Genomic DNA, 27,986 nt, shown 5'->3' with positions numbered 1-27,986 from the left:
TAGGTAATGTAATAAAAGAAGGTCTTCAAAAATGTATTTAATATGAATGGTATCCATAGCTGTCATCATCATAAATACTGGAGTTTATTTTTAAATTATTAAACATAGTAGGTGCATTTAACATAAATCAAGCCTCCACACAGTAACATTTAACTGATAATTCATTAATCTGCTTTGAAAAGTTAAAATATAAATTAAACCAAATCTAACATTTCTGTAAAGTTTATTTTGTATGCTCCTGTTTTTAACTTTTATTTCTGTAGATAAACTAACTTGATAATATTATATTGGACTTTTCTCTAGATTATCTAAGCAGGAGACCTGAATCTGCTCGCAATAAAGAATAAAAATCTGCTTCAGTTTCTTTATAAAGAAAATCACACAAGTGGTGTGTACATTTTCTGCTGTTAGAAACTCTTCTGCAGTGTGCTTCTGTGTGGGACGAAGGTGACAAGCCCAGTGTGGGTGGTGTGGGCCCTCGGCCGCCACCCCCTGCAGGGATACCAGGTGTGCCAGGTGCAGGGCCCTGGTGCTGACCCTCCTGGACTCCAGAGCCTGCACAGGTTGAGAAACTCAGGACTGGGTTTCCCAACCTTCTGGTCCGTCCCCACCAGGAGCTCCTCCCTGACCTCTGCCAAGCCCCCGCCTGCCACCTCATTCTTGGGGTCTAGGTGCCCCCTTTCCATCCCAATTCTCCCTCTTGACCAAACCCCAGGCTCCTTCAGGCCCTTCAGCCTCCTGAGCTCTGTTGACTGAACCCAGCCTTTCCCACTCTGAAGTAGATGGCATTTCCCTGCCCCCTGCCACTCCCAGCCCTGGCAGAATTCTGAGTGCTGCCACGGAGCCCCCGGAATGCCCCCTGGCCCAGAGGCCGTGGCCTCGTCCCAACCCAGCCTGGCCGTGTCATACTCTACAGTTTTGTGTCTTGTCTGGAAACACCAACTTCAAAAACAAAATGCCACCAGGGTCCAACTGCTGGGATCCCGGCTCCATTGGGGCCCCTGGAGAGGGGCCTTGGGGTGAAATCCAGAGCATCCCTGGTGGCTGGTGCCTGAATCCCACCTGGCCACATCTCCTCTCCCTGCTCAGCCACCTGCTTCCCACGGAGTCTCAGCTCAGGGCCACCTGGGAAACACCCCAGGGGCGGACAGCGGGGTCCCCGGCTCACAGGCTGGAATTCTAAACACGGGACTTTTGCTGGCTCCTGAACGCCACAAAGTCACGGGCTACTTTTCATAGGCAGCGCTCCAAAGGCATCTGTGGGGTGAAGGAACCTACAGCCGCCCTGGATTCTCTCCGAAATGCCTTCCTCTCATTCCCTGGTTTCTCCGAAATGCTTTCCTCTCATTCCTTGGCTTCTCAGCATCTTCATGTGGGCTTATCTTTACCTTTCCATACTCCAGGTGTCCTTGGGGTATCCTCAGGTGTCCTCGGGGCATCCTCAGGCGTCCTCAGGTGTCTTTGGGGTATCCGCAGGTGTCCTCGGGGCATCCTCAGGCGTCCTCAGGTGTCTTTGGGGTGTCCTCAGATGTCCTCCGGGCGTCCTCAGATGTCCTCAGATGTCCTCGGGGCGTCCTCAGGCATCCTCAGGTGTCTTTGGGGTATCTGCAGGGGTCCTCGGGGCATCCTCAGATGTCCGCAGGTGTCCTCGGGGCGTCAGGGCATCCTCAGGCGTCCTCAGGTGTCTTTGGGGTATCCGCAGGTGTCCTCGGGGCGTCCTCAGGTGTCCCCAGGGTGTTCTGGTATCCACCAGCCCGCCCAGGGCATCCGTTGCTCCCCCACGTCAACTGAGGGCTGTTCCATGCCAGCCTCGTTCTCTCACCTGGGACAGGATTGCTGGGAGAGCGCGGGGGGATGGGGGAAGGCCGGCCAAGCCCAGAAGGGCTGGAGGGAGAGCGAGGCCGGCATAAAATGGCCCTCAGCTCATGTGGAACCACAGATGCTGGCTTGGGGCAGCCTCCAGGCTCTGACAGGTAGGCTGGTTTGTTCGGGTGTCCTCTGGTGTCCCAGCAAAGGGGACATTCCAGCAGCACCTGGGGCCGAGAGAGATGGAGAAGGAGGATGGAGCCCGGAGAAGAAATAAAAGTTGGAATCAAAAGTTGTTTGCTAGGAGAAGAAGAGCCATGTCCCTATCTCAAACGCGTGGGTGAAATATGTGTTTCCTGTGAGTGCACTGCTGAGGCCCGTCTGTGCACTAACCCCCGGGTCTCCCTGGGTGTGGAAGCACCGCCCCGTCCTCTGCCTGCATCTCCTCTGGGCACTTTCCACGTGGCGCTGGGGTCAGGGCCTGCCCCACTGACCTCCTTTTAGCTTGGTCCCCTCTATAAAGACCCCGTCTCCAGCCAAGGTCACGTTCTGAGGCACTGGGAGTTAGCACTCCAACATCTGTCTTCGGAAGCCACGATTCAACCCCCAACACTCCATTCTGAGGGGCCATGGAAGTGCCTCGTCCGGCTTCAGGGCAGTCACACCTGGGAGCAGCCGTGGCGGACTGCAGGGCAGTGGCCTGCCCGGTGGATCCGGGCCTGCACGGAGGTGGGGTGGGGTTGGAGGGCTGTTTAGGGCCATGGCTGCTCTTCGGATGACAACCTGGAACCCACCAGGGGAGCTCACTTGCCATCGGTCCGAGTGGCTCAACCTGGGTGACTGCAGTGGACCGAGAGGGTCCAGGGCGTCCCCAACTGGCAAAGGCATCCAGGAAGCCACTGGGGCCCCTGCTCAGGGCAGGGCAGAGCCAGACACACGGCAACAGGCGAGCCGCCCCACAGAGGATGAGCCGAGGCAGCACGTACAAACGTAGGGCTAAAATCAGTGTCTCACTCATCTCACGTGGCTTCCTGACTTCTTAAGACATCAGTGTTTACTCTAAGAGAAGAGCAGGCCACGGCGGGCAGGTGACCCCTCACTGTCGCCCCAGGGGGAGGGGGGGCCGTGGTGGCCGGGCGACCTCTCGCCGTCTCTGTGGCGGCATCACTGTCTTCCTGCCGGCCAAGTCGGCCAAGTCATCGGAGCAGCAGGAGAGTCTCAACAGAAACCCTCCGGGACCCTCCCAGCCCGGCTCAGCTCTTGTTTCTCACCTTGTTTTAGCAAAATTCTCCCCAAAAGGTGGCGATACTTGTTGGCTCTGTCTCCGTACACACCCACATCTGCCTCCCGCTCCTTGGACGGCTCCCGGGCCCTCGTGGGACGGCTGGGTCCTGTCTGGCTCTGCTTCCCAGCGGGCCCTGGCGCAGGCCACTGCCCCACCTACCCTCCTGGTCTGCGTTCTTCGCCTTCACGGCATGAATCTCACCCCGATTTGAGGCTGTGTCTGTGTTCATTAACCCATTTTCTGTCTATTTTTACTGAGACGTAAAGTCCAAGAAGTGAGACACTTTGCCTTGCTCCGGGCCGAGCCCTGCGTCCAGCACGGGGTGTGGGGTGCAGGAAGGACTCAGTGACCGTGGGGCTGGCTGGACACAGACGCAGGGCCCCTGCCCGGCTTAGCTTCCCAGTGAGGATTCCAGGTGCTGGGTGCCAGTTGCGGGCTGTAGCCAGCCAGACCACCCTGGCCAGGTTTCGGGACAAGGACTGGCAGGAAGCCCTCCCTGTCCAGCTGGAGCCCGTGAGGCAGAGCCGGATGGCACCTGGGCACTGAGAAGCCAAGACCTCGGCGCCTTCATTCTGGAGGAGGGGTTGAGGGAGGGACAGTACCGCTGTCTTGTCTAGGCAGGGTTTGTGCAGATTTGGGGGCTGGAAGAGGCCAGGGTAGGTCTGTCCTGCTCCCTCCAGCCGCCCTGAACTCCAGAAAGGCCAGGCCTGAGTCTGCCTGCAACGTATCCCACACAGAAGGACAGATTCCGAGACAAGCCAGGGTGGCTACAGGTTTACAAGGGGCCCTGTGGTCTTCTCTCTGTAGGTGGGAGGACGCTGTCACCGCCTTCCTCGGCTGTGTAAGGCGAGCACAAAAGTGTCTTCCCCCTGAGATATGGTCACTCCTTTTCTTTTTTTTTTTTTTTTTTTTTGAGACGGAGTCTCACGCTGTTGCCCAGGCTGGAGTGCAGTGGCGCGATCTCGGCTCACTGCAAGCTCCGCCTCCCGGGTTCCCGCCATTCTCCTGCCTCAGCCTCCTGAGTAGCTGGGACTACAGGCGCCCGCCACCGCGCCCGGCTAATTTTTTGTATTTTTAGTAGAGACGGGGTTTCACTGTGGTCTCGATCTCCTGACCTTGTGATCCGCCCGCCTCGGCCTCCCAAAGTGCTGGGATTACAGGCTTGAGCCACCGCGCCCGGCCTGTCACTCCTTTTCTTTCCCTTACGGACATCTTGGTGGGAGCTATGCTTTCACATAAAGCGTTTAACCTCCGATGGTAAAGTTTCCAACACTAAGTGGAGAAATTGGAACAATTTGGAAGCAGATGAACCCTCCTAAACTGCTTATAGGACACAGTGACCACACGGAGATGCCCTGGAAGGATTCCACCCTTTGGGGTCACAGGCACAGGTGCCACGGCTTCCCAGGTGCTTGATACCTGAGCTCACTGTGTCGCACGACTTACGTGGAATCCACAGACGCAGGCTGTACTCCCATCCAAGTGCAGAGCCCAGACACGTGTTCGGAGTCTGTGGGTGTGCTACCGTGCGGCGTCCATCCGGCTTTCCCTGCAGCCTCAGCTCCTGCGGGATCTGCTGGCTGGTAGGCCGTGACGCCCCGATGGGAGTGGTCCCTGAGGTCTCTGCTCCTCCTGCTGCGCTCGCAGGGAAACCTGTTTGTGACGTCATCTCCTTGTGCCCCACTGGGCTTCTGAGGCTGTGAAAGCTGGTGGAGCACAAAGGCCTTGCCTGGCCCTAACAAGCTCGGCCCCAGCAGGACACCGCGGGCAGCCTGTGATGCGCTGCTCTGGGCCTTTGTCCTCCACTGAATTAATTTCCTCTTGAATTGCCTCAACTTTAGAATGCGCCCTAGCCTTTTCTGAAGGCACACACATCTTGGGGTTTTGTCCTCTGTATTTTCGCTGCATTGGTTTACTGTGTGCCAAGGCGGAAAGCTTTCGTGGAGAAGACGTTCTGGCCTCTTGTCTGTCTGTCTGTCCCCCGAGGGCTGCGGGCCAGCTCCATGCCCATCCACGGTGTGCAGGCAGAGCATCTTTCAGGATAGCAGGTAGAAATCCCTGCTTCCTGGCAAAGTCCGTTCCAGTGTGGTGCCCACTGTCCACGCACGTGTGGGTTTGGGCCTGCACCCTGCACAAATGTGTGGGGCGGGCTCGTGGCTGGCTGGGGTCACTGCCTGTCCCCTCCTTTTCCACAGCCGCGGTGCCATCCGCTTGCACGTCCTGCAGGAGATCCTCAGGGCGGGTTCCCACAGGCAGCCTCCCTTTGGACTTTTATTGCTCGATTAAATGATATTTAATTCAGCCTGTCTGACAGTCTGACAGAATGTGCTGTGTTACCAGAGGGTCTTTGATGCCAGCGTGAGAAAGGGGGCGTTGGTCTCCAAATAAAAAAAAAACAAACAAAAAACAGGTAAGAAACACCACGTGGGTCCACTCTGACCTTTTTAACTGGAACCTGTGAGAAGGAGAAGGAAAGCCTGTTCCGGTCCGACTCTCAAAGCTCCTGAATGCATTGCTAGTGACAAGCCCTTCCTGTCTCCGGGGCTAATTATGTGAAGAAATGTTACTGGGTTGAGGGAGTTCCCTTGGGTTTAATTTCCTGTCCCTCTCAAATCATCCCTCTCCTTCCCTGAGCCCAGCCTCCCCTTTTCCTGCCCATGCTGGCAGGTTCTGGCCTTTCCTGGACCCCTCTCCTGCCCCCTGCACAGGTCTCTGGGGCTTCTGCTCGCTGGGGAGGGCGGGTTCCCCAGTGGAGACACTCCCTGCGGGTCTGAGTGGAGCCCGGGGTCCCTGCACGGTCACCGACGCTGCTGCTGCTCCAAGGAGTGGACGTGCAAGAGCAGGGATCCAGTACCCGAACGCACGTGTGCACCCCCGGGAGAAATTCTGCAGCCAGGCGTGGTCCACACACCCTCCTTCCGGTGCACGCACCCTCCTCCCGGTCCACACACCCTCCTCCCGGTCCACGCACCCTCCTCCCGGTGCACTCACCCTCCTCCCGGTCCACTCACCCTCCTCCCGGTGCACTCACCCTCCTCCCGGTCCACTCACCCTCCTCCCGGTGCACTCACCCTCCTCCCGGTCCACGCACCCTCCTCCCGGTCCACGCACCCTCCTCCCGGTCCACGCACCCACCTCCCGGTCCACTCACCCTCCTCCCGGTCCACGCACCCTCCTCCCGGTCCACGCACCCTCCTCCCGGTCCACGCACCTTCCTCCCCGAACTCAGTCTGTCTCTGTGTATCACACGCCTGTCCGCAGTGTTCTCACCTCAGGTGGGCACAGCGCGGTGGACTGCACTTCCCGCTGCCTGCTTGGTTAATGTTTATCTCTCTCTTGCCAGAGCTTTGTTTTCATTTCATTCAAACAGGTTTGCTCTTTTTACCCACTAAATGGAGACGTTTTAAAGCTCCAACTGCAAGTGCTAAAGTCTATAGCTGGGTCTGCATCTTCCATGATTTTACCTTTTTATGTCACCTCACTTTTTTTTTTTTTTTTTAAGTTATCAGTCAGTTTCCACTGAACCTTGGAAGATGCAAGAATTAAATGGTGGGGTCTTTTATAGGTTTTTTTTTTTTTCTTTTTCTGCAAACAACTTCTGCTGCACTGTTAGGTACCACAGCAAGGCTGTGCTGGCAGAGGCCAGCGTCCTGTGCCGTGACCCACAGACCAGCGGCTCCTTACTCCAATACTGAGGAGTGAGGTGGGTTCTTGTCCCTTTTTACCCTAGGACCTAAATATGGGGTCCTGACCTCTGCTGCTAACCTAGTAACTGGTAATCTGTCTTTGGTACACTGGGAGCTCTCTGTGCACTAACCTGTGGGCCCCAGGACGCTCTGGGACGGCTGCACAGACGAGAACACAGGCCAGAAGGGTTTGTTAGTGACTTATCTGATGTCACAGGCTGGTCAGCTCAGCTGGGCCACATTCCAGTGGCCCCAGCCCTGTCCCACGTGCCCCCCGGCTTTCTCCTGGGAAGCTGCAGGGAAGGGTCCAGCTAGGGCGATGGCAGCTGGGTCCCTGTGGGGCTTCAGAGTGGACACAACTTCCCTGCCAGGGGGCTCGGATCCAGGGGGGCAGGTGGGACCCTGTTTTACAGGTGAGCCCAAGGAAGTGAGTCCTGGGCCCCAGAAGACCACCGACCCGTCCCCTTGTCCAGCCCTCTCCCCTCTGGGCGGGGCCGAGGGTGACCCCAGGTGGCAGGAACTGCACCCCTTAGGCACGACCCCGACCCACTGCCCCGCAGTCGCCCCCCCGCCCCCCATCACGTCCCCACCCCGTCGCCCCGTCCCCCGTCTCGGGCACAGCGGGGAGGGGTAGGAAGAGGGGGAAGCGTGAGGAGAGCAAAGGGTGGGGAGAGGGGGAGGGGGGAGGGGGGAGGGGGGAGAGGGGGAGGGGGGAGGGGGTAGAAGGGGAGGGTGGAGAGAGGGAGGCTCTTCCCATGGCCCCGCCTCGCCGCCCTTCCCCCGCCGCTCTGGGCTCTGGCCCCGCCCCGCCCCCGCCCCCGGGCCCCTCTCCGCCCCTCCCCCCCCAGCCCTCCGCGCGCCCCGCCCCGCCCCGCCCCTTCTCCCTCCCTGCCCAGTATCCGCGCGGCCCGGGAGGAGGCGTCAGGACGCGCGGACACCTGCGAGGCGCGGAGCTCGGCGGACGCGGGAGGGCAGCACCACGGGCGGCAGGTGCGCGCGGGGCGGGTCCCGGAGGGGACGCGGGGGTGACGGGAGGGGGCGCGGGGCGGAGCCGGGCAGGACGCGTTGCGGTCGCTCCCGGAGCGGGGCCGTCTCCCCCGCGCCCCCCTCAGCCCGGCTGGGGACAGGCGCTGGGACCCGGCTCGCGGTCAGGGCGGCCTGGGATCGGCCCCCGCGGCCCCTGCCCAGTGTCCTGCGCTGGGAACTTCGAGGCGCCTGGGGTGCTCGGAGTGGCCGTGGAGGAGCCCCCGCGAGTGTCCAGGCGCCCAGGCCCCCTCCGCATTGTCACGGGGGGCCTCACACCCCGGCAGGTGTCAACGCCTGGACGGGCTTCTGCCGACGTTCCCTTGGGCACCTCGTAGGGCCACCCTGGGAGCTGTGCCCACCCCTTCCTGCCAGAGCGACGGGGGCCAGTGTTCAGGACGGCGCCCAGGGACAGGGCTGGAAGGAAGGGTAGCTTGGGGTCAGGCTGGGGTCGAGCCCACATCTGGGGGCTGGGGACAGGCTGGGGAATGTTTTTAGGTAATCTGGAGCGGAGGGTAGCCTGGGGTCGGGTCCACACCTGCATCTTTCATCTGCCTGCTTGTCCCGGGCCAGGGTCGCCTTGGCCACAGATCCCCAAGCGGACAGCGGGAAGGCCGTGGACCGCGGGCTGGGCAGACTCGTCCTAGGAGCCCTTTTGACCCGGTTTGGTTGCGCTGGGCCCTCTGTGGCTCTTCTCCCAGCTGCGGGCCCCTGGCCTGGCTTCAGACCCTTATATAGGATCCTGCCGGAGGGTTGGGCCAGAGGGGGCTCCGGAGCCCAGGCAGGTTCGCTACCTGGAAACTCCCGCCCAGGGGCGTGGCCTGCATGACCCTCACAGAGCCGGGACCTTGAAGGGGTTAAGGTGGCCCGGGCCGCCCAGGCAGGATGTGCCGGCATGGCTGTGGGAGGCCCCAGGATGTGTGGCTACGGGGACCGGCAGGGCTGGCCACAAAAATAGAAGTGAGGTCCCCAGGGCTGCAGGCTGCAGAGTGTCGGTGTGGCCCCTCCCTGGCAGACAGGAGACCCACATGGCCAGGTGGGTGCTGGATGCTGGGACTGAGGAGGAGCCCCTAGCCCTGGGGGGTTCCTAACATGCAAACTGTGGAGCGAGGAGTCCGGGGCTGGTCGTGAGAGCAGAATGCACACCCAGGCATTGTCTGAGTTCTGCAACCTCCATGGGTAGCTGGGGGGACAGGACACCGGGAGCCTGCGGAGCCCTCAGCCCTGGAGGGGGGGGCAGTGAGGACTCTGGGGCCAGCTGGCAGCTAGGTGGGCAGGAGACGGGGGTTTTAAGGCTCCCTCGGGACTCTCCAGCCTTCTCCATCCTGTGGGGCCAGCCCCGCCCTCCCAGGTCCCAACTTCACCAGGTTGTGCAGGGGTCCCGGTGTCCCCGATTTCACCAGGCTGTGCAGGGGTCCCAGCATCCATGGCTCAAACTTTCACATTGGGTTTCCCCAAGAACCCCCACACCGTCTGTGAAATGAGGGAAGCCCTCCCCTGGGGGCCTCACAGAATTGCTGTGAAACCTGAGATTGTGGGAAACTGCTGGAATCCGTGAAGGGTCTGCAAAGTTAGGTGAGCTGAGGAATCTGCAGGCTTTGACAGGGACCCCGTGGCCCGCCTCCCCCATCGCTGTGCTGACTTCAGGACCTGCAGGCACAGCCGGTGCAGAGGGGAAGGGGTACAGTCGTCACCCTCACCAAGGTGATTGGATTTGCTGCAAGATGAAAGGGCTGTGTGTGCAGCTTCACATCTGTCCTCTGGAATTCAGGTCTCTCCACCGCCCTCCGAGGCCCCCTCCTGAGGTTTCCCTTTGACTGGTCCTGGACTGGGTGGTCCCAGTCTGCTCTGCTGTGGAGATGCACTCTTGCTCACATCGAGGACCCCAGGGAAGACTTTGGTTGGAATCTGAACGTTTATCTTGGAAAGGCAGCCTCTTGGTGACCCAAGGTCCCTTCAGAAGAGAGGCACCCCGGTCTTCACAGCCACGTAATTTGCATTTGTAATGTGGTGGGAGAAGGCCTGGGATTGACAGAGGGCATGGAGGAGATGAGTGGTGTAGATAGACTGGCCGAGGACACCACCGGTTGGCAGTCTTTTGTCACCAATTGAGATGATTTGGGATCATTTTCGGAGGCTCCCGGAGCAGCCACGGTTAGCACTGTGACCAGAAGGATGGAGCTGTCAGGTTCTGGGTGCAGCCCAGCTTTCTGTTCAGCCCACCCCGCTTCACTGTCTGCACTGGCTCCCAAGGACGCTGCGAGACTCTCATGTGGCAGGTGCACGGCTCTGGGCTGCATCTTGGTGACAGGAGCCCCCTGGCATCCCAGTGCTGGTTCCTGGGCCCCACCACAGACCTTTCCACCTCACAGAGGGGACGGGGCCTGCATCTTCAGCAGGCACTCAGTGATGTTTCTAGGCTCCAACTTGAGTCACCAGTGGATTCCCTGTGGAGGGTCCTTCAGAGGACAGCAGGGCACTGGTCAGGGGCATGCTGGCTGAGAGCCCACCCTGAGAGGAGGCCAGGCCAGTGGAGCACAGGGCCCCAGCTTGGAGTGCGGGTGGCAGAGTCTTTAGCGCATGGCCAGCTGGAAGCAGCAGTGGCGCTTTGAGAATTTCAAGTCTTGTCCAGAGGCCTTGGTAACCTCTCACTCACGTGGCCTGTTCATGGCAACCCCTTCTTTGGGAAATCTACATCATGAGGGTCACTCCTGGCTTCCTAAAGTGAAGCTGTCTGAGCTTTCAGCCCACAGTAGGATACGGGACACTGTATGGCCACTGAGAAGCTTTTGGATATCTGTGAGGGCCACCATGGTGAACATGGTGGTCAGGAGCCCAGCATGAACCGGACTCAGTGGAGCATCAGGGCTGCCCCGGCCGGCTCTGCGGCGTTCACAGGAAGCCTCACTCCTCGTCCCCAAGCATGCCCAGGATCTCCTCGGAGCCCTGAAGGGTCGTCACAGCAGGGACAATGATGGCTCAAGCGGCCACTGGAACCAGAGCTGGGAAGCTGTGGGACGTCCCGGATGAAATGTAGGATGTAAGGCACTGTTGGGGGCCATGCAGCCCCACCCGTTGAGAAAGTGAAGAGCATTACTGACATTTCCATCATGATGTAAGGAAATCAAAGCAAATCTAGTGAGAAAGTGATGCCGTGGAGACCAGAGAGGGTAACCGTGTTTTCTTCGCAGTCTCCATCTTCACTTTTCATTCATTAGAGAAATAGCAGAAAGAAAGCAGGAACACCTGTGGGGACAGGCCGGCTCCTGTGCCCAGGTGGGCAGACTAGAGTGGCAGGTGGAGCCGGGTGAGGGCGGCGCTGACTGGCAGTGGGGACCGGAGTGAGGGCCGCAGTCAGGGGTGTCGGCCCAGCACCCGCTCTGTGCCAAGGCCTAGCTGGCCTCTCACCCTGCAGCAGCAGAGACAGCCCTGGAGGTGCCCTGTGGCCCATCCAGCCTCAGCTCCAGCCCGAGCCGCAGCCCTGACCCCGCCCTGACCCTGGCCCCCACCCCAGCTCCGGGCCATGGCTTTGCAGCCTTCACTCTTTAGGGAAGCTCTCCCAGCTCCGCCTGTCCTGGGGCCGCCGCCCCCACCTCTACACCACGTTATTATTAATACTGGCTATTTGGAGTTGACGCAGTGTCGTGAGTGGCAGCTGTGCGGCGGTGGTGGGGACCTTCCTATCTTTAGGGCCCAGGGCCTGGGATGGGATACAATGTGTGGCCTCAAGCTCACTGCTTCTCTTACATGCCTGGCCAAAGTAATGTCCGCCCAGTCCTCAGCGGCTTCCCCCAGCATGGGCAGGTGCTCCACGGCCTCTGATCCTCTCCGTGCACCACCCAAGCTGGGTACGGGGCATGAGGTGGGCGCATGTTTGTTTTGTTTGCTTGGAGCCTGTGTGCAGAGGAGGCCGCCTGCCCCCTAGGGGTGCCCACACTGCTGCTGAGTAAAGGAACCATCCCTGTGAACCGAGCTCGGCAGGTGCTGGAACTGAGTCCAGGTCCAGCCTTTCACCACTAGCCACTCACAGCCTCCCTCAGGCCCACCCTGCCAGACGCGGCGGCAGCGGGGGTACCGCCCACGGCCATCCAGGCCCTGCTCCTCCTGCCCCAGCATCCTTCACTCCCCCATGGTGCCCCCACCCCGGGGACCCTCAGCACTCGCCTCCCCTCCTCCATTTGCTATTCCGCTGCTTGTGTCACTTCACCAGCCGGGCGAGGTGGCGGCGCCTGTAGTCCCAGCTACTCGGGAGGCTGAGGCAGGAGAATGGCGTAAACCCGGGAGGCGGAGCTTGCAGTGAGCGGAGATCCGGACACTGCACTCCAGCCTGGGCGACAGAGCCAGACTCCGTCTCAAAACAAAACAAAACAAAACAAAACAAAAAAACCACACAGGAGCCGGGATGTGTACCAAGTTCTGAACAGTAGCAGCAAAGGGATGAGTTGAACACCGAGGGGTGAGTGTGGGGTGCTCTGGAAGGCCTGTGCCCTGATGAACACCGAGGGGTGAGTGCGTTTGTGGGGTGGGAGTCAAGGCTGTGGAGCTTGTGTGTTGGGGGAAGAGGTGGGGGTGGAGAAGCACAGCCTCTCCTGTGAGGGGCGTGGGTGTGACCCTGGCGTCCCGGAGTGTTTGCGACCTGGACTGTGGGTTGGCAGTGGGTATCACCCTGTCCTGGGCCGGCTTCGTCGTCCTTCGGGGCTCCACGTGGTGGGGCAGTGGTTCTCGCGACGGGCCTGCTCTCCAGGGGTGGGCGCTGGTGTTTGCAAAGCTCCCTGGGGACTGACAGCAGCGGCCCTGAGAGCGCCTGTGAGGTGGTCTGGGCACCTGCAGGTCTGACCTGAGGGATAGGGAGGGGGTTTAACTGAAGACAGTGAAAGGGGGAGATGTCCCAGCAGGGCCTCTGAGCCACTGGAGCAGGGATTTCAGGTTGGAGGGAGGCAGGCAGCCCCTTCCCAGGGAAATGGCAGGGCCGGAGGGATTTCCCCAGGGAGCTGAGGCCCGGGCAGCAGCAGAACTGGGTGACAGGACGCAGTGTGAGCGCTGGCGTGGAAAGCAACGTCCCCGGTGGAGCCGCTGAGACCGTTTATTTTTATTTTATTTTATTTTATTTTATTTGAGACGGAGTTTCACTGTTGTTGCCCAGGCTGGAGTGCAGTGGTGCAATCTCGGCTCACTGCAACCTCTGCCTCCTGGGTTTAAGTGATTCTCGTCCCTCAGCCTCCTGAGTAACTGGGGTGACAGGCACCTGCCACCACACCCGGCTAATTTTTGTATTTTTAGTAGAGACGGGATTTCGCCATGTTGGCCAGGCTGGTCTCGAACTCCTGACCTGAGGCGATTCGCCTGCATCAGCCTCCCAAAGTGCTGGGATTACAGGCGTGAGCCACCATACAGTTTATTTAAGTAAACTGTTGCCGACATTATTCCCAGGGAAGGGGTCCTGCGGGTGGGATGCCAACAGTGGGAAGCAGGAGTGAGCCATAAATGTGCTGGAAGACAGCACGGGAGGCACCGCAGGTCCGCACCTGGGAGGGAAGGGCTGCCGGCACGTGCCTCAGAGGCACCGCAGGTCCGCACCTGGGAGGGAAGGGCTGCCGGCACCTGCCTCAGAGGCTTCGGTTTGAAATGCGGCTACTAGTTTTCTCTGTACGTCTAAGATTCTTCCCAAAAACTTCACGTAAGTTTCTTTGCCAAATTTTCAGTGAGGAATTATGCTTTAAAGTTTCTGGAACTCGGAGGACGTTCTCTACATAGGGGATTTAGAAATGTTTTTAGGTAATCCGAATAAGCAGTCAGCACTGATTTTGAAAGTTTGCCAGTTCAGTGAATTAAATACTGAAACTTGGAGAACTGGGGACTTCTGTGTCTTTGAAACAGGAGTCTAAATGTCAAGGGGGAAAACCTCGGTTATTGTTTTTTCCTTTTCTTCAGCAAGCAGAAGTCAATAATATGTTTTGCTCCTGCAACCCTTGATTCTGTGTCAGTGTTATAGAAGAAGGTTCCTTGTGTAAGTGAACCCTGACACAGTAGAAATTGACTGGAGAAGAACGAATTTAGTTTCAAACATACTATCTTCATTGCAGAATAAATACCCCTGAAGGCTGTAACTAGTTATTTCGGTTTTGTTCAAAGCAACAGTTTAAGTCTTTCTGCAGCATGACCTCATTGTCCTTTTAAAATCTTTTTTCTGCAGCCTCATGTTTGACTGTTGGAGATTCATCCTGTGCAAGAGACCTGGAAGCAACAGTTACTCTTCCCCACAACGGCCCAATGAGGCCAAAAAGGAGGAAACGGATCACCAAATTGATGTGTCAGACGTCATCAGGCTTGTTCAAGACACACCAGAGGCCACAGCCACAGGTAGGCGCCGGGTGCTGCGGCCTCGTTTGGTTTTGCGGGTCTCACCACTGATTGGACCTGCGCTGTTCTTTGCTATTCTGGTCCTTTTAGAGACTGACAAGGTTTAGATCCTGGGAATGTGTGACCCCTCAGGTGGCAGGCTGTGGGAGGGGCTTTGAATGGGTTCACATGGCTTTTACCTGCCCAGGTCCAAGTTGGGACGACTTGTCTCAAGATGTGTGGTCATCGATTTGACTTGGCACTGGTTATCTAAGTGAGTATTTTAAAATGAGTTTGGCTCTGGTTAGAGATCATGAGAAATGTCTGTGTTCCAAATAAACCACAGTATACCTGAAGGAAACAATTTGTAGGCTTTGCTTCATTCTTTAGAAACAAAAGAGCTGTTGTTTGAATTTGTGTGTTTTCATATTAACATGGCAAAGCCTCAGCTGGTCTCCAGACCAGTGGCCCTTCCTGGGCATCTGGAATTGGCTCCCCTGCGAGGCGAGAGCCGGGCAGGCCTGGGGTGTGAGTGGCCTCTCCGAGCTCAGGCTGACCTCCTGATGCAGGCCAGGCAACGCTTCTCTCTCCAGCCCCTGCCCGTCTGAATGCTCTGCATGTATTTTCTAACCTGAGCAAGGGGCTGAATTCTCTGTTCCTAGTTTTGCCTGCATAATTATTTGCTGTCGTTTCTTCCCAAACTGATTCCAAAAGTCAAGTTTTCACTGGACAAAGCCAGTGTGAGCACTCGCCACCCACCGAGGGCAGGCATGGATTTGGTGGCCGGGTGCTGGCTGGCATTGCAAAATCCGTCCTGTGGCTGGACGGGACGTGCAGGTTTCCAGCACCAATGGGTTGGCCGCTGAGCTGAGAAGGGATTTTGATAATTCTGCTACCTGCTCTAAATCCGGCACTTTCCGGGGCCTTGTCCTAAGCTGGCATCTGCGCTGATTCGTATGGAGTCTTGGGAGTTCCTGGGTCAAGGCATCATTATGAGACTTTCGTGTTCTGAGTCCATCCTGTCCCCATCCCACGGCCGCTGCCCTGAGGGCTGGTGCCCGGGGATTCCGTCCTGGTTCGTGTCTTCAGGTGAGAACCGCCCTGGCCCTGTCTTCAGAGTCAGCTCTGTGTGTCTGCTGCTGTAGAAAGAGCTTCCACCTGGTGACTGCCGCGTGTCTGTGGTTCCCTGGCCCAGCGGTTCTGGGCCACAGCTCTGCAGACTCTTGCACTTGGAAACACAGGCTGTTCGTTTAGAGCTGGCTGACCGGGGGTTGCGTTTCGGTGTGGTCACCCCAGCCAGGGTATGTGCTTAGTTTTGCGGGATTAAGAATTTGATTTCCGTCACTTCCCTTGTCAGTGACTGTCACGAATGAGAGACTGAAGACTGAGCCTCTCGGGACCTCTCCCAGATTGAAAACCAGGTGCTCTCGTTATTCCCTGGCACACCGCCTGCTTCTCTGGGATGTACACACACGAGAAACCCCCTGAGCCAGGAGGCAGCTACTTCCTACAAGAGCGAAGCGGGGGGCTGTCAGGACAGTGCCACACACAGCTTAGCTGTCCTGCAGGGGGCTTCAGAAGAGGGCGGGAGTGAGGGGCTACTTAGCGCCTGCAGACAGCTGGCTGCCCTGACCTCTGTGACTGGAAGGTTGTCGAGTCTTCCCGTGCTCAGCTTGGCTGTGAATTAACTGCCCGTGGCTGCTCAGAACCTGGCTGTGGTCAGCACTGGTGCCTTTCCCTGAGCGCCCAAGCCTCGTGTGGGGACCGTGGGGTCCTCCCTCTGGGGACCGAGGGAGCTGGCAGCGGTTAGGGTTAGAGTTAGGGTTAGAGGTTAGGGTTAGAGGTTAGGGTTAGAGGTTAGGGGTAGGGGTAGGGGTAGGTGTTAGGGGTAGGGATAGTGTTTGGGGTAAGGCAGGTTTAGGACTAGGGTTAGGGTTAGGGTTAGGGTTAAGGTTAGAGGTAGGGTTAGAGGTTAGTGGTAGGGGTAGGTGTTAGGGGTAGGGATAGTGTTTGGGGTAAGGCAGGTTTAGGACTAGGGTTAGGGAACCCTCGCAACTGACCCAAGTGCTCCTATTATTTCTCAATGTACCGAGCTCTCCCAGGCTCAGCATTGTGTTGGGGTGCACCGTGCACCGGCCATGGAACAGAGCCTCGGCCCACACTCTGGCTTTGCTCCTGCCCCTGCCGTCCCTGCAAGCTTGGGCGGGTCGAGAAGCCTTGCACTGTGGACAGCAGGAGTAGCAGCTGCTGTGAGGAGCCCAGACGTGTGGCTGGTCAGAGCACCCGCTCAGCAAGCCGTGGCTCTTAATCATGTCACATCTGACTTCTTCCCCCTCTAACTCGCAAAACCTCTCTGATCCCTGAGTCCTGGAGGCCCAGGGCTGGCTTTACCAATAAAGCCCTTTAGGCAGCTTCCCTCTAACCCTGGACTCCAGGGGATCGGACAATAATCTGCTTAGAGTTCTGAGCGGTGAAGCCCTTCTGGCTGTCCTTGCCTCGTCAGCTCTGTGGAAAGAGAAGCGTGCTGTGTGGACTGTGGCCTGCGGAAGAACCACACTCAGCTCTCAGGCCCTGCCTGCACCACACCTGCTCTGTCTCCGCGTCACCTGGGCCTTGGCAATGTCCCTCCAGCCCAGCTGGCTGGAGACCCTTGGTGTTGATGAAACCTGTTGGTATCAGAACAATTTTGAAATTAGTAATAGGTTTTTATTGTCATAAAATAGACACCCATGAAATTTGCCATTTTAACTACTGTTAAGTGCAGAGTTCCCTGGTATTATATATTTAACACTGTTGTACAGCCATCACCAGCGTCCATTTTCAGAACTTTCTCATCTTCTCTGAAACTCTGTCTCCATTAAACACTCACTTCCATTCCCCCTGTTGGAAATAACAGCTCGATGTTGCAAAGAAAACAAGCACCTAAATAAAGGATTTCTCAACAAGGCAAATTTACTTCTGCAGAAGGGCACTGCTCACTCTTCTGGTCACTGCAAGAGCACACAGAACAAAGCAGGGAAGGGATTTTTATCCCTAATGCAGTCAGTCCCCGCTGCTGTGTCCGGTCCCCGTTGGCTGGAGTCAGACCACACAATCTAAGCTGATCCCGACTGGCTACTTCACACAGAGCAGGGGTGGGGGCTACAGCGGTGGGAGGAGCAGTTTCAGAACTAAGGGCACCAAATAAGGAACAGATGTGGGTTACAGATTGGGAACGGCAGGAAGGTCGTTAACCTTAACTAGGGGCAAGGAGGCAAGGAAGTTAGGCTTTGAACGTAGAGGACAAAGAATGAGGGAGTTCAACAAGTGGAACCTTTGAAGAGGAACTCACGGTATCCAACACCCCTGCCCCCAGCCCGACACCCACCATCCTACTTTCTTTCTCTATGAGATTGACTTCTCTAGGGACCTCATGTAACTGGAGGTTGTTACACTGGGCATAACGTTCTGAGGTTCATCTGTGTTGTACCGTGTGACACAATTTCCTTCCTTTTTAAGACTGAGTAATAGTCCACGGTGTGGGTGGACCACATCTGTTTCTTCACTCATTCATCAGTGGATGTTTGGGTCACAGCCGCCTCTGCTATTGTGAGTAACGCTCCTATGAACACGGTGTGCAAATACCTGTGTGGGCGCCTGCAGCCATCTCTGCTATTGTGAGTAACGCTCCTATGAACACGGTGTGCAAATACCGGTGTGGGCGCCTGCAGCCGCCTCTGCTATTGTGAGTAACGCCCCTGTGAACACGGTGTGCAGATACCAGTGTGGGCGCCTGCTTTCAGGCCTTGGGGTTGCCTCCCTGGAAGTGGAATTGCTGAATCTTACACGTATTTGCTTTGAATCCTACACGTATTTGCTTTGAAACCGTGACAGAAGGTGATTCCCCCGGTTCTACCTTTGTTTTCCTGCTGGGCGAGGAACAGCGTCCCGTCCAACTTTCACATTCTCAGTCAACAGACACTTGTCTTTGAGAAGGTCACAGGAGGCCTGGGCCCTGCTGGGTAAACATTGACGAGCTTATTTTCCAGCTCACTCGGTGCCGTCTGAAGCTGTTCTGTTGGCTCTTGCTTTCCTTCAGGTTTCTTCATTTCAGCTCCGTGAGTGTTCCACTACGTTGTTTCGGTGACTCTGTGATTAACTGGTTCACAGTCAGCTATGGGAGGCCCTCTAATCTGAGGGGACACTCTGCAGACAGGCCTCCTCAGGGCTCCTGACTGAGCCTGCAGCGTTTTGTAAGCTGACTCACTCCACTGAAGGTCAGCTGTCACAGGTGTGCTGCAGGGTTTGCAGGTGAACGGGAAAGGCGTGGCCAGCATCAGCTCCCTGGGGCTTCTGGGGCTCACCCTCTGCACGGCCTGTCTCGTTGAGAACAGCAAGTGCCCGCAGGAACGTGCACACACGCGTATGTACACACACGCACACATCGTGCATTTCCATGGGGTGCGTGTGGAGCTTGCCTGGCTCTCCTCTCCCTGGCAGTGCTTTCCTATCAAAACACCAGCGCCCGCTCCAGCGTGAGTGCGTGGCCTTGCTCTTCAGTGGTGTGTAATGCGTTCTGGCTCTGGTGGGCCAGGTGAGAGCAGAGGTCTGGGAACATGCTGTTCAACGTCTTTGGAAGAACCTCTATCATCTTAGAATTGAGGGTGAGAGAGCAGGAGGATTCACGCACAACTTCCTTGTACAGCAGAGGTGAGGGGCCCCCCCGGCACAGGCGAGCGCCTAGATCTAGGGTGGCTTGCGGGCTTCCTGTTAGAAACTCCATCTATCCCCGTTGGTCAGTGGTGTCTTTGAAGATGCCAGTGACTTTTGTCCCAGCAAACCTTTGAGCATCACACTGTTCAGGTGCTGGCAAAGCTTTGTGGATAAAAGAACAATTGGAAGACACAGGGCAAAAGGAGAGCAGCACAGAAACAGACACAATTGCTGCCTTGGGTGGAGTCATGACATTGCTGTTTCTATGTCAGAAGCCTTGGAGCATGGTTGAGTCTGTGGCTGGACCTAACACTCCCATGCTTTATGGTAGGAGATTGCACAGGATTCTGAGGAGGGACCTTGTCTCCACCTGGGGGCAGGCGGGAGGGTTGGGAAGCACTTTGGGAAGGACCGAGACACGCCCCAGCCTTGAGAAGGGATGGGGCTGCCGCATTCAGATATGAGTCTCACGGAGGGGTTTGCAGAGACAATTAGCTGGAACTGAAACGTACTTTGGGGAAGGGGAAAATGACCACAGGAAACAGACGCTTGGAAGAAAAGTGGCTTTTTGGCTATCCGCAGTGTTGCTGGCATGGGTCATAGTCACGGCTTGGTGGAGAATCCTCGGTGCTCCTGGCATGGGCCATAGTCACGGCTTGGTGGAGAATCCTCGGTGCTCCTGGCATGGGCCATAGTTGCGGCTTGGTGGAGAATCCGCAGTGTTGCTGGCATGGGCCATAGTCACGGCTTGGTGGAGAATCCTCGGTGTTCCTGGCATGGGCCATAGTCACGGCTTGGTGGAGAATCCTCGGTGCTCCTGGCATGGGCCATAGTTGCGGCTTGGTGGAGAATCCGCAGTGTTGCTGGCATGGGCCATAGTCGCGGCTTGGTGGAGAATCCTCGGTGCTCCTGGCATGGGTCATAGTCACGGCTTGGTGGAGAATCCTCGGTATTTGTGGCACGGGTCATAGTCGCGGCTTGGTGGAGAATCCTCGGTGCTCCTGGCATGGGCCATAGTCGCGGCTTGGTGGAGAATCCTCGGTATTTGTGGCATGGGTCATAGTCGCGGCTTGGTGGAGAATCCGCGCTGTTCCTGGCATGGGTCATAGTCGCGGCTTGGTGGAGAATCCTCGGTGTTCCTGGCATGGGCCATAGTCGCGGCTTGGTGGAGAATCCTCGGTGTTCCTGGCATGGGTCATAGTCACGGCTTGGTGGAGAATCCTCGGTGTTCCTGGCATGGGCCATAGTCGCGGCTTGGTGGAGAATCCTCTGTGTTCCTGGCATAGGTCATAGTCACGGCTTGGTGGAGAATCCTCGGTGTTCCTGGCATGGGCCATAGTCGCGGCTTGGTGGAGAATCCTCGGTGTTCCTGGCATGGGTCATAGTCACGGCTTGGTGGAGAATCCTCGGTGTTCCTGGCATGGGTCATAGTCACGGCTTGGTGGAGAATCCTCGGTGTTCCTGGCATGGGTCATAGTCACGGCTTGGTGGAGAATCCTCGATGTTCCTGGCACGGGTCATAGTCGCGGCTTGGTGGAGAATCCTCAGTATTCCTGGCATGGGTCATAGTCACAGCTTGGTGGAGAATCCTCGGTGTTCCTGGCATGGGTCATAGTCACAGCTTGGTGGAGAATCCTTGATGTTCCTGGCACGGGTCATAGTCGCGGCTTGGTGGAGAATCTGCGGTGTTCCTGGCATGGGTCATAGTCACGGCTTGGTGGAGAATCCTCGGTGTTTGTGGTATGGGCCATAGTTGCGGCTTGGTGGAGAATCCTCGGTATTTGTGGCATGGGCCATAGTCGTGGCTTGGTGGAGAATCCGCGGTGTTTGTGGCATGGGCCATAGTCGCGGCTTGGTGGAGAATGGCTGAATCCTGGTGGCTGTGGCCTTTGCAGAGGCTATAGTTGTGCATTCGCGAATCTGACGGGGGAGGATGTGTTTCTTCACATCTTCAGGCTCCTTCTGTGGTTGGGCGCTAGCCATTGTATGCTGATGGGCTGGTTTCTCTTGGACCACAGAAGATGTTCTTTAATAATTTGGTAGACTCTGGACTTGAAACTTTCTGGTTCTTCGTGCGGTTCTCAAAGCTCATGATTTTCCTGGGAGATTCGTTGCTTTTTCCTTGCGTGCCATTTAGTGTTGCAGAAAACAGCTCTGAGAAAAGGCAATCTCAGCAGCACGCCGGGTTAAAGAACAGCGCCTGTCGGGAGGATGGGCACCCGCCGCGCTCTCCACGCATCTTCTCTTTGTAGTTCTGTGAGTCTCGAGTGAGATGGCCTCTGAAGATGAACATGTTGTTTGTGGAAATGGCACTTGCAGTGTGGCTGTCAATGATTAACTTCTCGTTTTCAACCTTTCCTGATTCCTTAGCATCTTGTCTACTTGGACTTTGTGTATTACTCAGGAAGCTGGCAGGAATTCCTCATTTTTTAAAGGACATATGTTCAGTGCATATGAACCTCCAGACATTTGGGAATGAGTTGTGTTACTGGTTAATGTTGGAAGCATGGCTGGTATCTGCTCGTGTCCAATGCCAAGGGTGTGGGCAGCTTCCCAAGGCCAGGTGAGATGCCGGCATGGGGGCACAGGTGCTCTGACTCACCAGGGCTCCCGTGTTAGGAGGATGGAGTGGACCACCAGATGCTGGCATGGGGGCACAGGTGCTCTGACTCACCAGGGCTCCCGTGTTAGGGGATGGAGTGGACCACCAGATGCCGGCATGGGGGCACAGGTGCTCTGACTCACCAGGGCTCCCGTGTTAGGGGGATGGAGTGGACCACCACCCCGCTTGCACAGGGGTCTCCTGGTCTCCCGAGCGCCCTCTGATTCAAGGGTGCCTAAATGGACTGTTCTGAAAGCAATTGGCTGGAGTATTTTTCATCTTTTAATTAAAACGAATGTGACATATTACCTGAAGCCAGGAATAACTGTTCTGAGCTGCTGGAGAGACTCCTCAGGTGAACGGAAGGTGTCTGAAGACAGCAGGCAGCTTCTCTCTCATGAGCCCCTTCTCAGAGCCCCGGAGCACACGTGATTCTGTGAGTGTATCAGAAAGTTAGAGGTTTTCTGCCTAACTGCGTGCTCGACAATATGTGCTCTATGATTAAAGTCGGATTTCTCCTCTGAAGAAAGTGTGTTTGACGTTACAGAATCAAAGGTGAGCATCACTAGTCACCAGCATGTCAGACACAAACACCAGGCTTGTGGGTTTTGTTTTTTTGTTTGTTTGTTCGTTTTAGACAGAGTCTCGCCCTGTCGCACAGGATGGAGTGCAGTGGTGTAATCTTGCAACGTCCACCTCCTGGGTTCAAGCAATTCTCCTGCCTCAGTCTCCTGAGTAGCTGGGACTACAGGTGCACGCCACCGCACCTGGCTAATTTTTGTATTTTTAGTAGAGACAGGGTTTCACCATGTTGGCCAGGATGGTCTCGATCTCCTAACCTCGTGATCCGCCTGCCTCAGGCTCCCGAAGTGCTGGGGTTACAGGTGTTAACCACCACGCCCGGCCCATGCTTATGTTTATTCACGCTGCTCTCAGCTTTGCCAAGGGGATGATCTGGAGAGGGGGATTCACTTGGTTTGAACTGTTCCCGCTGCAAAGAAATTCTCTCCCTCCCACTTGCCTTGTCCACGTCTGGGTTAAGATTCTGCCCATCTGTCCGGGACTGGGTTAAGATTCTGCCCATCTGTCCGGGACTGGTAAAAACACTGCCTGTTCCCGAGGAAGCCCCGTAACCAACCTCTCCCCAGATGTCTAATCCCTCGCTTTCGATTCCAGCAGAGGGCTCAGCATCTCGTCCACAGCCAGCCAGTGTCCTGCCAGTCTCAGGAGGCACTTGGCAGCATGAGTATGTCCTTCACCCCTGTGTCTACAGACCCGGCCTCCCCGCCCAGCATGGATTGAAGCCGGGCTAAGGCGTTGATCCCAATGGGCTGTCTTCAGGGGTTTGGGACAGGCCTGACCCTTCACCCCAGCGTTCTGTGCAAACGTCTTCATCAGGAGTGCACTTGGGAGGTCCTACACTAGCACAGAGGTGGGCAGCCAATGGATCTGTGAACTCGAATGCAGATAGTGCTCAGTGGCATTTGGAGGAGAGTCTAGTAACCAAGAGGATGAATCCCTTTGAAGGATCTGATGGAAACAAGAAATGAAGAGGGTGTTTTGTCTTGTTTTGTTTTGTTTGTTTGTTTTATGAGACAGAGTCTTGCTCTGTTGCCCAGGCTGGATGGAGGGCAGTGGTGCAATCTCAGCTCACTGTGGCCTCTGCCTCCTGGGTTCCAGCGATTCTCATGCCTCAGCCTCCCAAGTAGCGGGGATTACAGGCATGCACTACCACACCCTGGCTAATTTTTTGTATTTTTAGTAGAGACGGGGTTTCACCATGTTGGCCAGGCTGGTTTCAAACTCCTGACCTCAAGTGATCCTCCTGCCTCTGCCTCCCAAAGTGCTGGGATTACAGGCATGAGCCACGGTGCCTGGCCAAGAAATGAAGAGATTTTACTACCTGAACCTTACAACTGTACCTGAAAAATCACCAAGAAGACTGACCAGCAAATGAAAACCTGGAAAAAAAAAATTGCAACAAAGGATAGGTGTTTATCTACGTATCCATCTTACAGAGCAGAGTGAAAAAGAGGCACGCGTTCATAGAAAGTGAATATAAAGCTTGCACAGAAATAGTCTGACCTGTTCAGTTTAAAGAAATGTAATACTGACCACAAGGTCTCTTGATCTTTCCATTTTTATGGCCAAAAATTCCAAGCCTGCGGGTAGGAATTCCAGTTCTTATCGATATAATCGATATACTGGAAAACAATTGATGTGAGTAAAAGTCTTCAAATATTTTTAGTTTTCAGTCAGCAATGTCCACTTCTAAGAATTTAAACGAAGAGAATGATAAAAATATTGTCACAAACATTCATGAACAACGGTGATCATCACAGCTGTTATTTATAATTATGAACACTTGCAGGAAAGCAAAATTATAGCAGTAGGGGTTTGGAAATGATTTAGTTGTTGAGATCGTAATTCTCCCTGGTACATGTTACCCTAGAATAAGTGAAATTGCCAGCTTTAAAAACGATACAGTCTTCAATTTTGTAAGCACCAAATATGTGCAGTTTTGTAAAAGACTTAAGATATGCACCTAAATATGAATGTTTTTCATCATCCATGTGCCATTTGTTCTTTTTGTTTTTCTGCACGGGGAAACCTTCTTATCTCTCTTATCTCTGTCAGAATAAATGTTTCTTACAGCAGGAAATTAGACTGAAAACCAGTAGGCATGAGGGGGGCTCGGGCTTCCTGCTCTCCCACCACACCCCTGTTCTTGCTGCTGGTGCCGGTGGAGAGCTCTTCCCGCCCTCACCTTCCTGGGGGCTGTCTCGCAGGGACTGTGCCCCTGGTGACCTGAGGGGTGTTAATTACCTAACACTTTTCAAAGGGAAAGTATTTCGTGGGAGAATTCGTCTGGAATTCTGCTGGAGGCATCTTGGAGAAACAGCTGCGTGTAAATAAAGCCACAGTCACAATGCAGGCCAGGGCGCCCAGCACTATCCCAGAATCTGGGGGGTGGGGGCGGGGCGGGGGTGCGGCTGCCTCTCTCGACCCTGCCCTGGGACCTGGCCGCTCTTCGGTGTCAGCTGGTGCGGTGCGTGGTGATGGGGCTGGCATTGAACCCCTGCAGGTCTTTGGGAGCTTGTCCTGGCGGTGAGTGGTTAATGCCAAGGCCCCCTCAGGAGCCTAAGCCCATTATTTTCCAAACCAGGTCAGTGACTCCAGAAGACCCAGAAGCCGGGTCTGGTCCGAGGGGATGGCCAGAGGGAGCCCGTTTGCAATGTCCCACGGCCAGGATGGGTCTGGCTGGCCGGTCCCCGTGTCTAAACATGTAGCCTTGGGTCCCAGGGTCTGTCTGCGGCTCCGCCCAGCACCATCCATGCAGGGTGTAGACCCAGACACCCTCCTGCCTCGTGTCTGCTCCGCGCAGCTGCTCGTCCTGGGCGCCTACCAGGTTCTTCTCTCCCAGCGTGGCCACCCTGTTGGCCGTGGGTCCTGCCTGCTGCAGGCTCCTCTGGGAATGGCCCAGCCACCATGCTCCTCTGAAACCCTCCCTCACTTCCACAGACCTGGGCCCCGGGCCTCACCCAAGCCCCTGCTGGGGTCACCCAGGCTGCTGGCGTCCTCTCGGGTGTCTCAGCCATGGACCCGGCGCCGCCTCCTGTCTTCGTCTCCTTCCCAGAGGCCGAGTGCGTGGCGGGCCTGCGCCAGCCCTTCTCACAGAATACCTAGAACCCCACACAGATGCACCGAGCAACGATTTCTTCCATCTTCCTCTCCTCCAACTTCCTTCCTTCTAGGAACAAACGTGATCTTTGATCACTGGGTTTTCCCTAAATATTACTGAGCTGTGCTGTCAGAATTCAGACTTCAGGTACCTCAAGGAAACGAGGTTCTGTTTAGCAGCAGAGAAGAGAAAGGCTACATGCAGGCTAAGTGGCTAATCCGCCAAGAATAGGAATGAGATGGATGTACTTTGAATCCTTTTTAAAAAGAAAAAGCAATGTGTTCATTGAGTAAGTTCTACCCCACCCTCGCCAAGAGTCACGTGGCCGGCGAGGCGGCCATGCATGTGGCCCGAGTCCCTTGTTCTGTGGTTTCCCATCCGCGGGCCCAGCAGTGTCGGTTAACGTGTGTCTCTGTCCCGTGTTTAGTTTATTCAGAACCTGAAGCAGCTCCGGGACGGCACCTTTCTCTTCAGGCGATTTCAGAGTGGTACTCTCCATCTTGGGAGTGGGTGATCTCTGGGTGTGAGTGTCCGGGGATGTCGGCAGCCAGGGGTCATTGTTGCTTAGATCTATTAATTTATTCTTTTTTTTTTTTTTTTTTTTTTTTTTTTGAGGTAGAGCCTCGCTCTGTCACCCAGGCTGGAGTGCAGTGGTGCAATCTCAGCCCACTTCAACCACTGTCTCCTGGGTTCAAGCAGTTCTCCTGCCTCAGCCTCCCGAGTAGCTGGGATTACAGGCACACACCACCACATCTGGCTAATTTTTGTATTTTTAGTAGAGACGAGGTTTCACCATGTTGGCCAAGCTGGTCTCGAACTCCTGACCTCTGGTGATTCACCCGCCTCAGCTTCCCAAAGTGCTGAGATTACAGGTGTGTGAGCCGCTGCGCCTGGCCAATTTATTCTTAAGAATTGCAAATGTTCTCATTCTGTCATTTCTTTTTTTTTTATTTGCTAGAAGTCAGCTAATAAATATCCCCATGTATATTTTATATCCTTCTTTTCTTATATAAATGGCTTGTGTCTGTGTCTCTGTGTGGCTGTGTGTGTGTCTGTGGTGTATCTCTGTGTGTGTCTGTATGTATGGGGTGTGTCTGTGTGTGATTGTGTGTATCTCTGTGTCTGAGAGGCTGATGTCCATGTCTGATGGTCACTCCAGCCTGAGAATGGTGAGCTGCTCTCAGTGCAGACTTTTGTCACTTGCGTCTCATGCGTGAGTTTGAGCTGCTTCTCATTTATGTTTTTATCTTTGCCCATATTTTAGCTGGGTTGCTAATCTTTTAATGTTTTCTCTGCGCTTTTTATAAATTAGGGAGTTTAGCTGTAGTGATTTGATTTGAAAGTATTTTTTCTCAAATCGTCATTGTCTTGACTTTCCTTTTTTTTTCTTTTGCCACTTCAAATATGTAGTTGAATCTCAGTATTTAGGGGCTTCTGGTTTTTGAGTCATAGTTTAAAAGGTCTTCTTATACTGAGGTTATAAAGGAATTCACCTATTTTTTTCCTAGTATTTTATTTCCCTTTAAACCCTTGACCCACTTGGATTGGTTTTGTTGTATGGTGTCAAGTATGGATCGAAGTTTGCTTTTCTGACCTGGAGATCCTAACACTGTTTACTAAAATCTCCATGTTGGGCTGGGCGCGGTGGCTCAAGCCTGTAATCCCAGCACTTTGGGAGGCCGAGACGGGTGGATCACGAGGTCAGGAGATCGAGACCATCCTGGCTAACACAGTGAAACCCCGTCTCTACTAAAAATACAAAAACTTAGCCGGGCGAGGTGGCAGGCGCCTGTAGTCCCAGCTACTCGGGAGGCTGAGGCAGGAGAATGGCGTGAACCCAGGAGGCGGAGCTTGCAGTGAGCTGAGATCCGGCCACTGCACTCCAGCCTGGGCGACAGAGCAAGACTCCGTCTCAAAAAAAAAAAAAAAAAAAAAAAAAAAAAAAAAATCTCCATGTTGACTGGGCGCGGTGGCTCATGCCTGTAATCCCAGCACTTTGGGAGGCCGAGGCAGGTGGATTACAAGGTCAGATCGAGACCATCCTGGCTAACACAGTGAAATCCTGTCTGTACTAAAAATACCAAAAATTAGCCAGGCATGGTGGCAGGCACCTATAGTTCCAGCTACTCAGGAGGCTGAGGCAGGAGAATCGCTTGAACTCAGGAAGCAGAGGTTGCAGTGAGCTGAGATGGCACCACTGCACTCCAGCTTGATTACAGAATAAGACTCTGTCTCAAAAAAAAATAAATAAATAAAAATAAAAAAAATCCATGCTCACTACACCCATCAGCAGTGCCACCGTTAAAATGATTGAATTTTCATCCATGTTTGAGTCTGTTTCTGGACTCCCTGTTCTGTCTCCGTTCTGCTTGCCTTCCATTTTCCGGCTCCCGCTTCTTTAATTACTGGGGCTGGTGGTCTCGTTTCATTGCTGTCCTTGGTAAGGGCTTCCCTGGACACTCTTGCTAGTGTGAACCTTTTCCTGTGAACCAAAGTTCATGTTATCTAATTATATGATCAAATCTGCAGATTAACCATGGTTTTCCTTCTTGTCAATTTTTGAGCTTCCCATCTCATCACCTGAGTGGATTGTCCAGTGTCTCCTAGACGTGATTAAATAGTAATGGTGATGTTCAGGTTTGGTGACCCTGCCTTCTGTAATATCCCTACACAATATTGTAATGGCCTTCAGGCTGAGATGAGTACTTTTTTTTAATTTTTTTAAAATTAAAAACAGACCGGGCCCGGTGGCTCACATCTCTAATCCCAGCATTTTGGGAGGCTGAGGCAGGTGGATCACGAGGTCGGGAGATTGAGACCATCCTGGCTAACATGGTGAAACCCCGTCTCTACTAAAAAAAAAAAAAAATA

The 27,986-nt window shown here is 55.2% G+C and overlaps 1 protein-coding gene across 1 annotated transcript in view; it reads left to right on the top strand.

Moving 5' to 3' along the window:
- The first annotated feature begins 7,692 nt into the window (after positions 1-7,692).
- The window catches only part of LOC105485266 (MCF.2 cell line derived transforming sequence like), a 203,300-nt gene continuing 183,006 nt past the window's right edge, over positions 7,693-27,986 (top strand). Inside the window, exons 1-2 of the mRNA XM_071080989.1 lie at positions 7,693-7,767; positions 13,994-14,160. Coding sequence (XP_070937090.1) covers positions 13,998-14,160 — 163 coding nt within the window. The 5' untranslated portion in view covers positions 7,693-7,767; positions 13,994-13,997. The remainder of the gene's footprint in view (positions 7,768-13,993; positions 14,161-27,986) is intronic.

The sequence above is a fragment of the Macaca nemestrina genome, chromosome 16 (assembly GCF_043159975.1).
Source record: "Macaca nemestrina isolate mMacNem1 chromosome 16, mMacNem.hap1, whole genome shotgun sequence".
NCBI lineage: Eukaryota > Metazoa > Chordata > Mammalia > Primates > Cercopithecidae > Macaca > Macaca nemestrina.
This window is presented reverse-complemented; position numbering and strand designations above follow the sequence as displayed.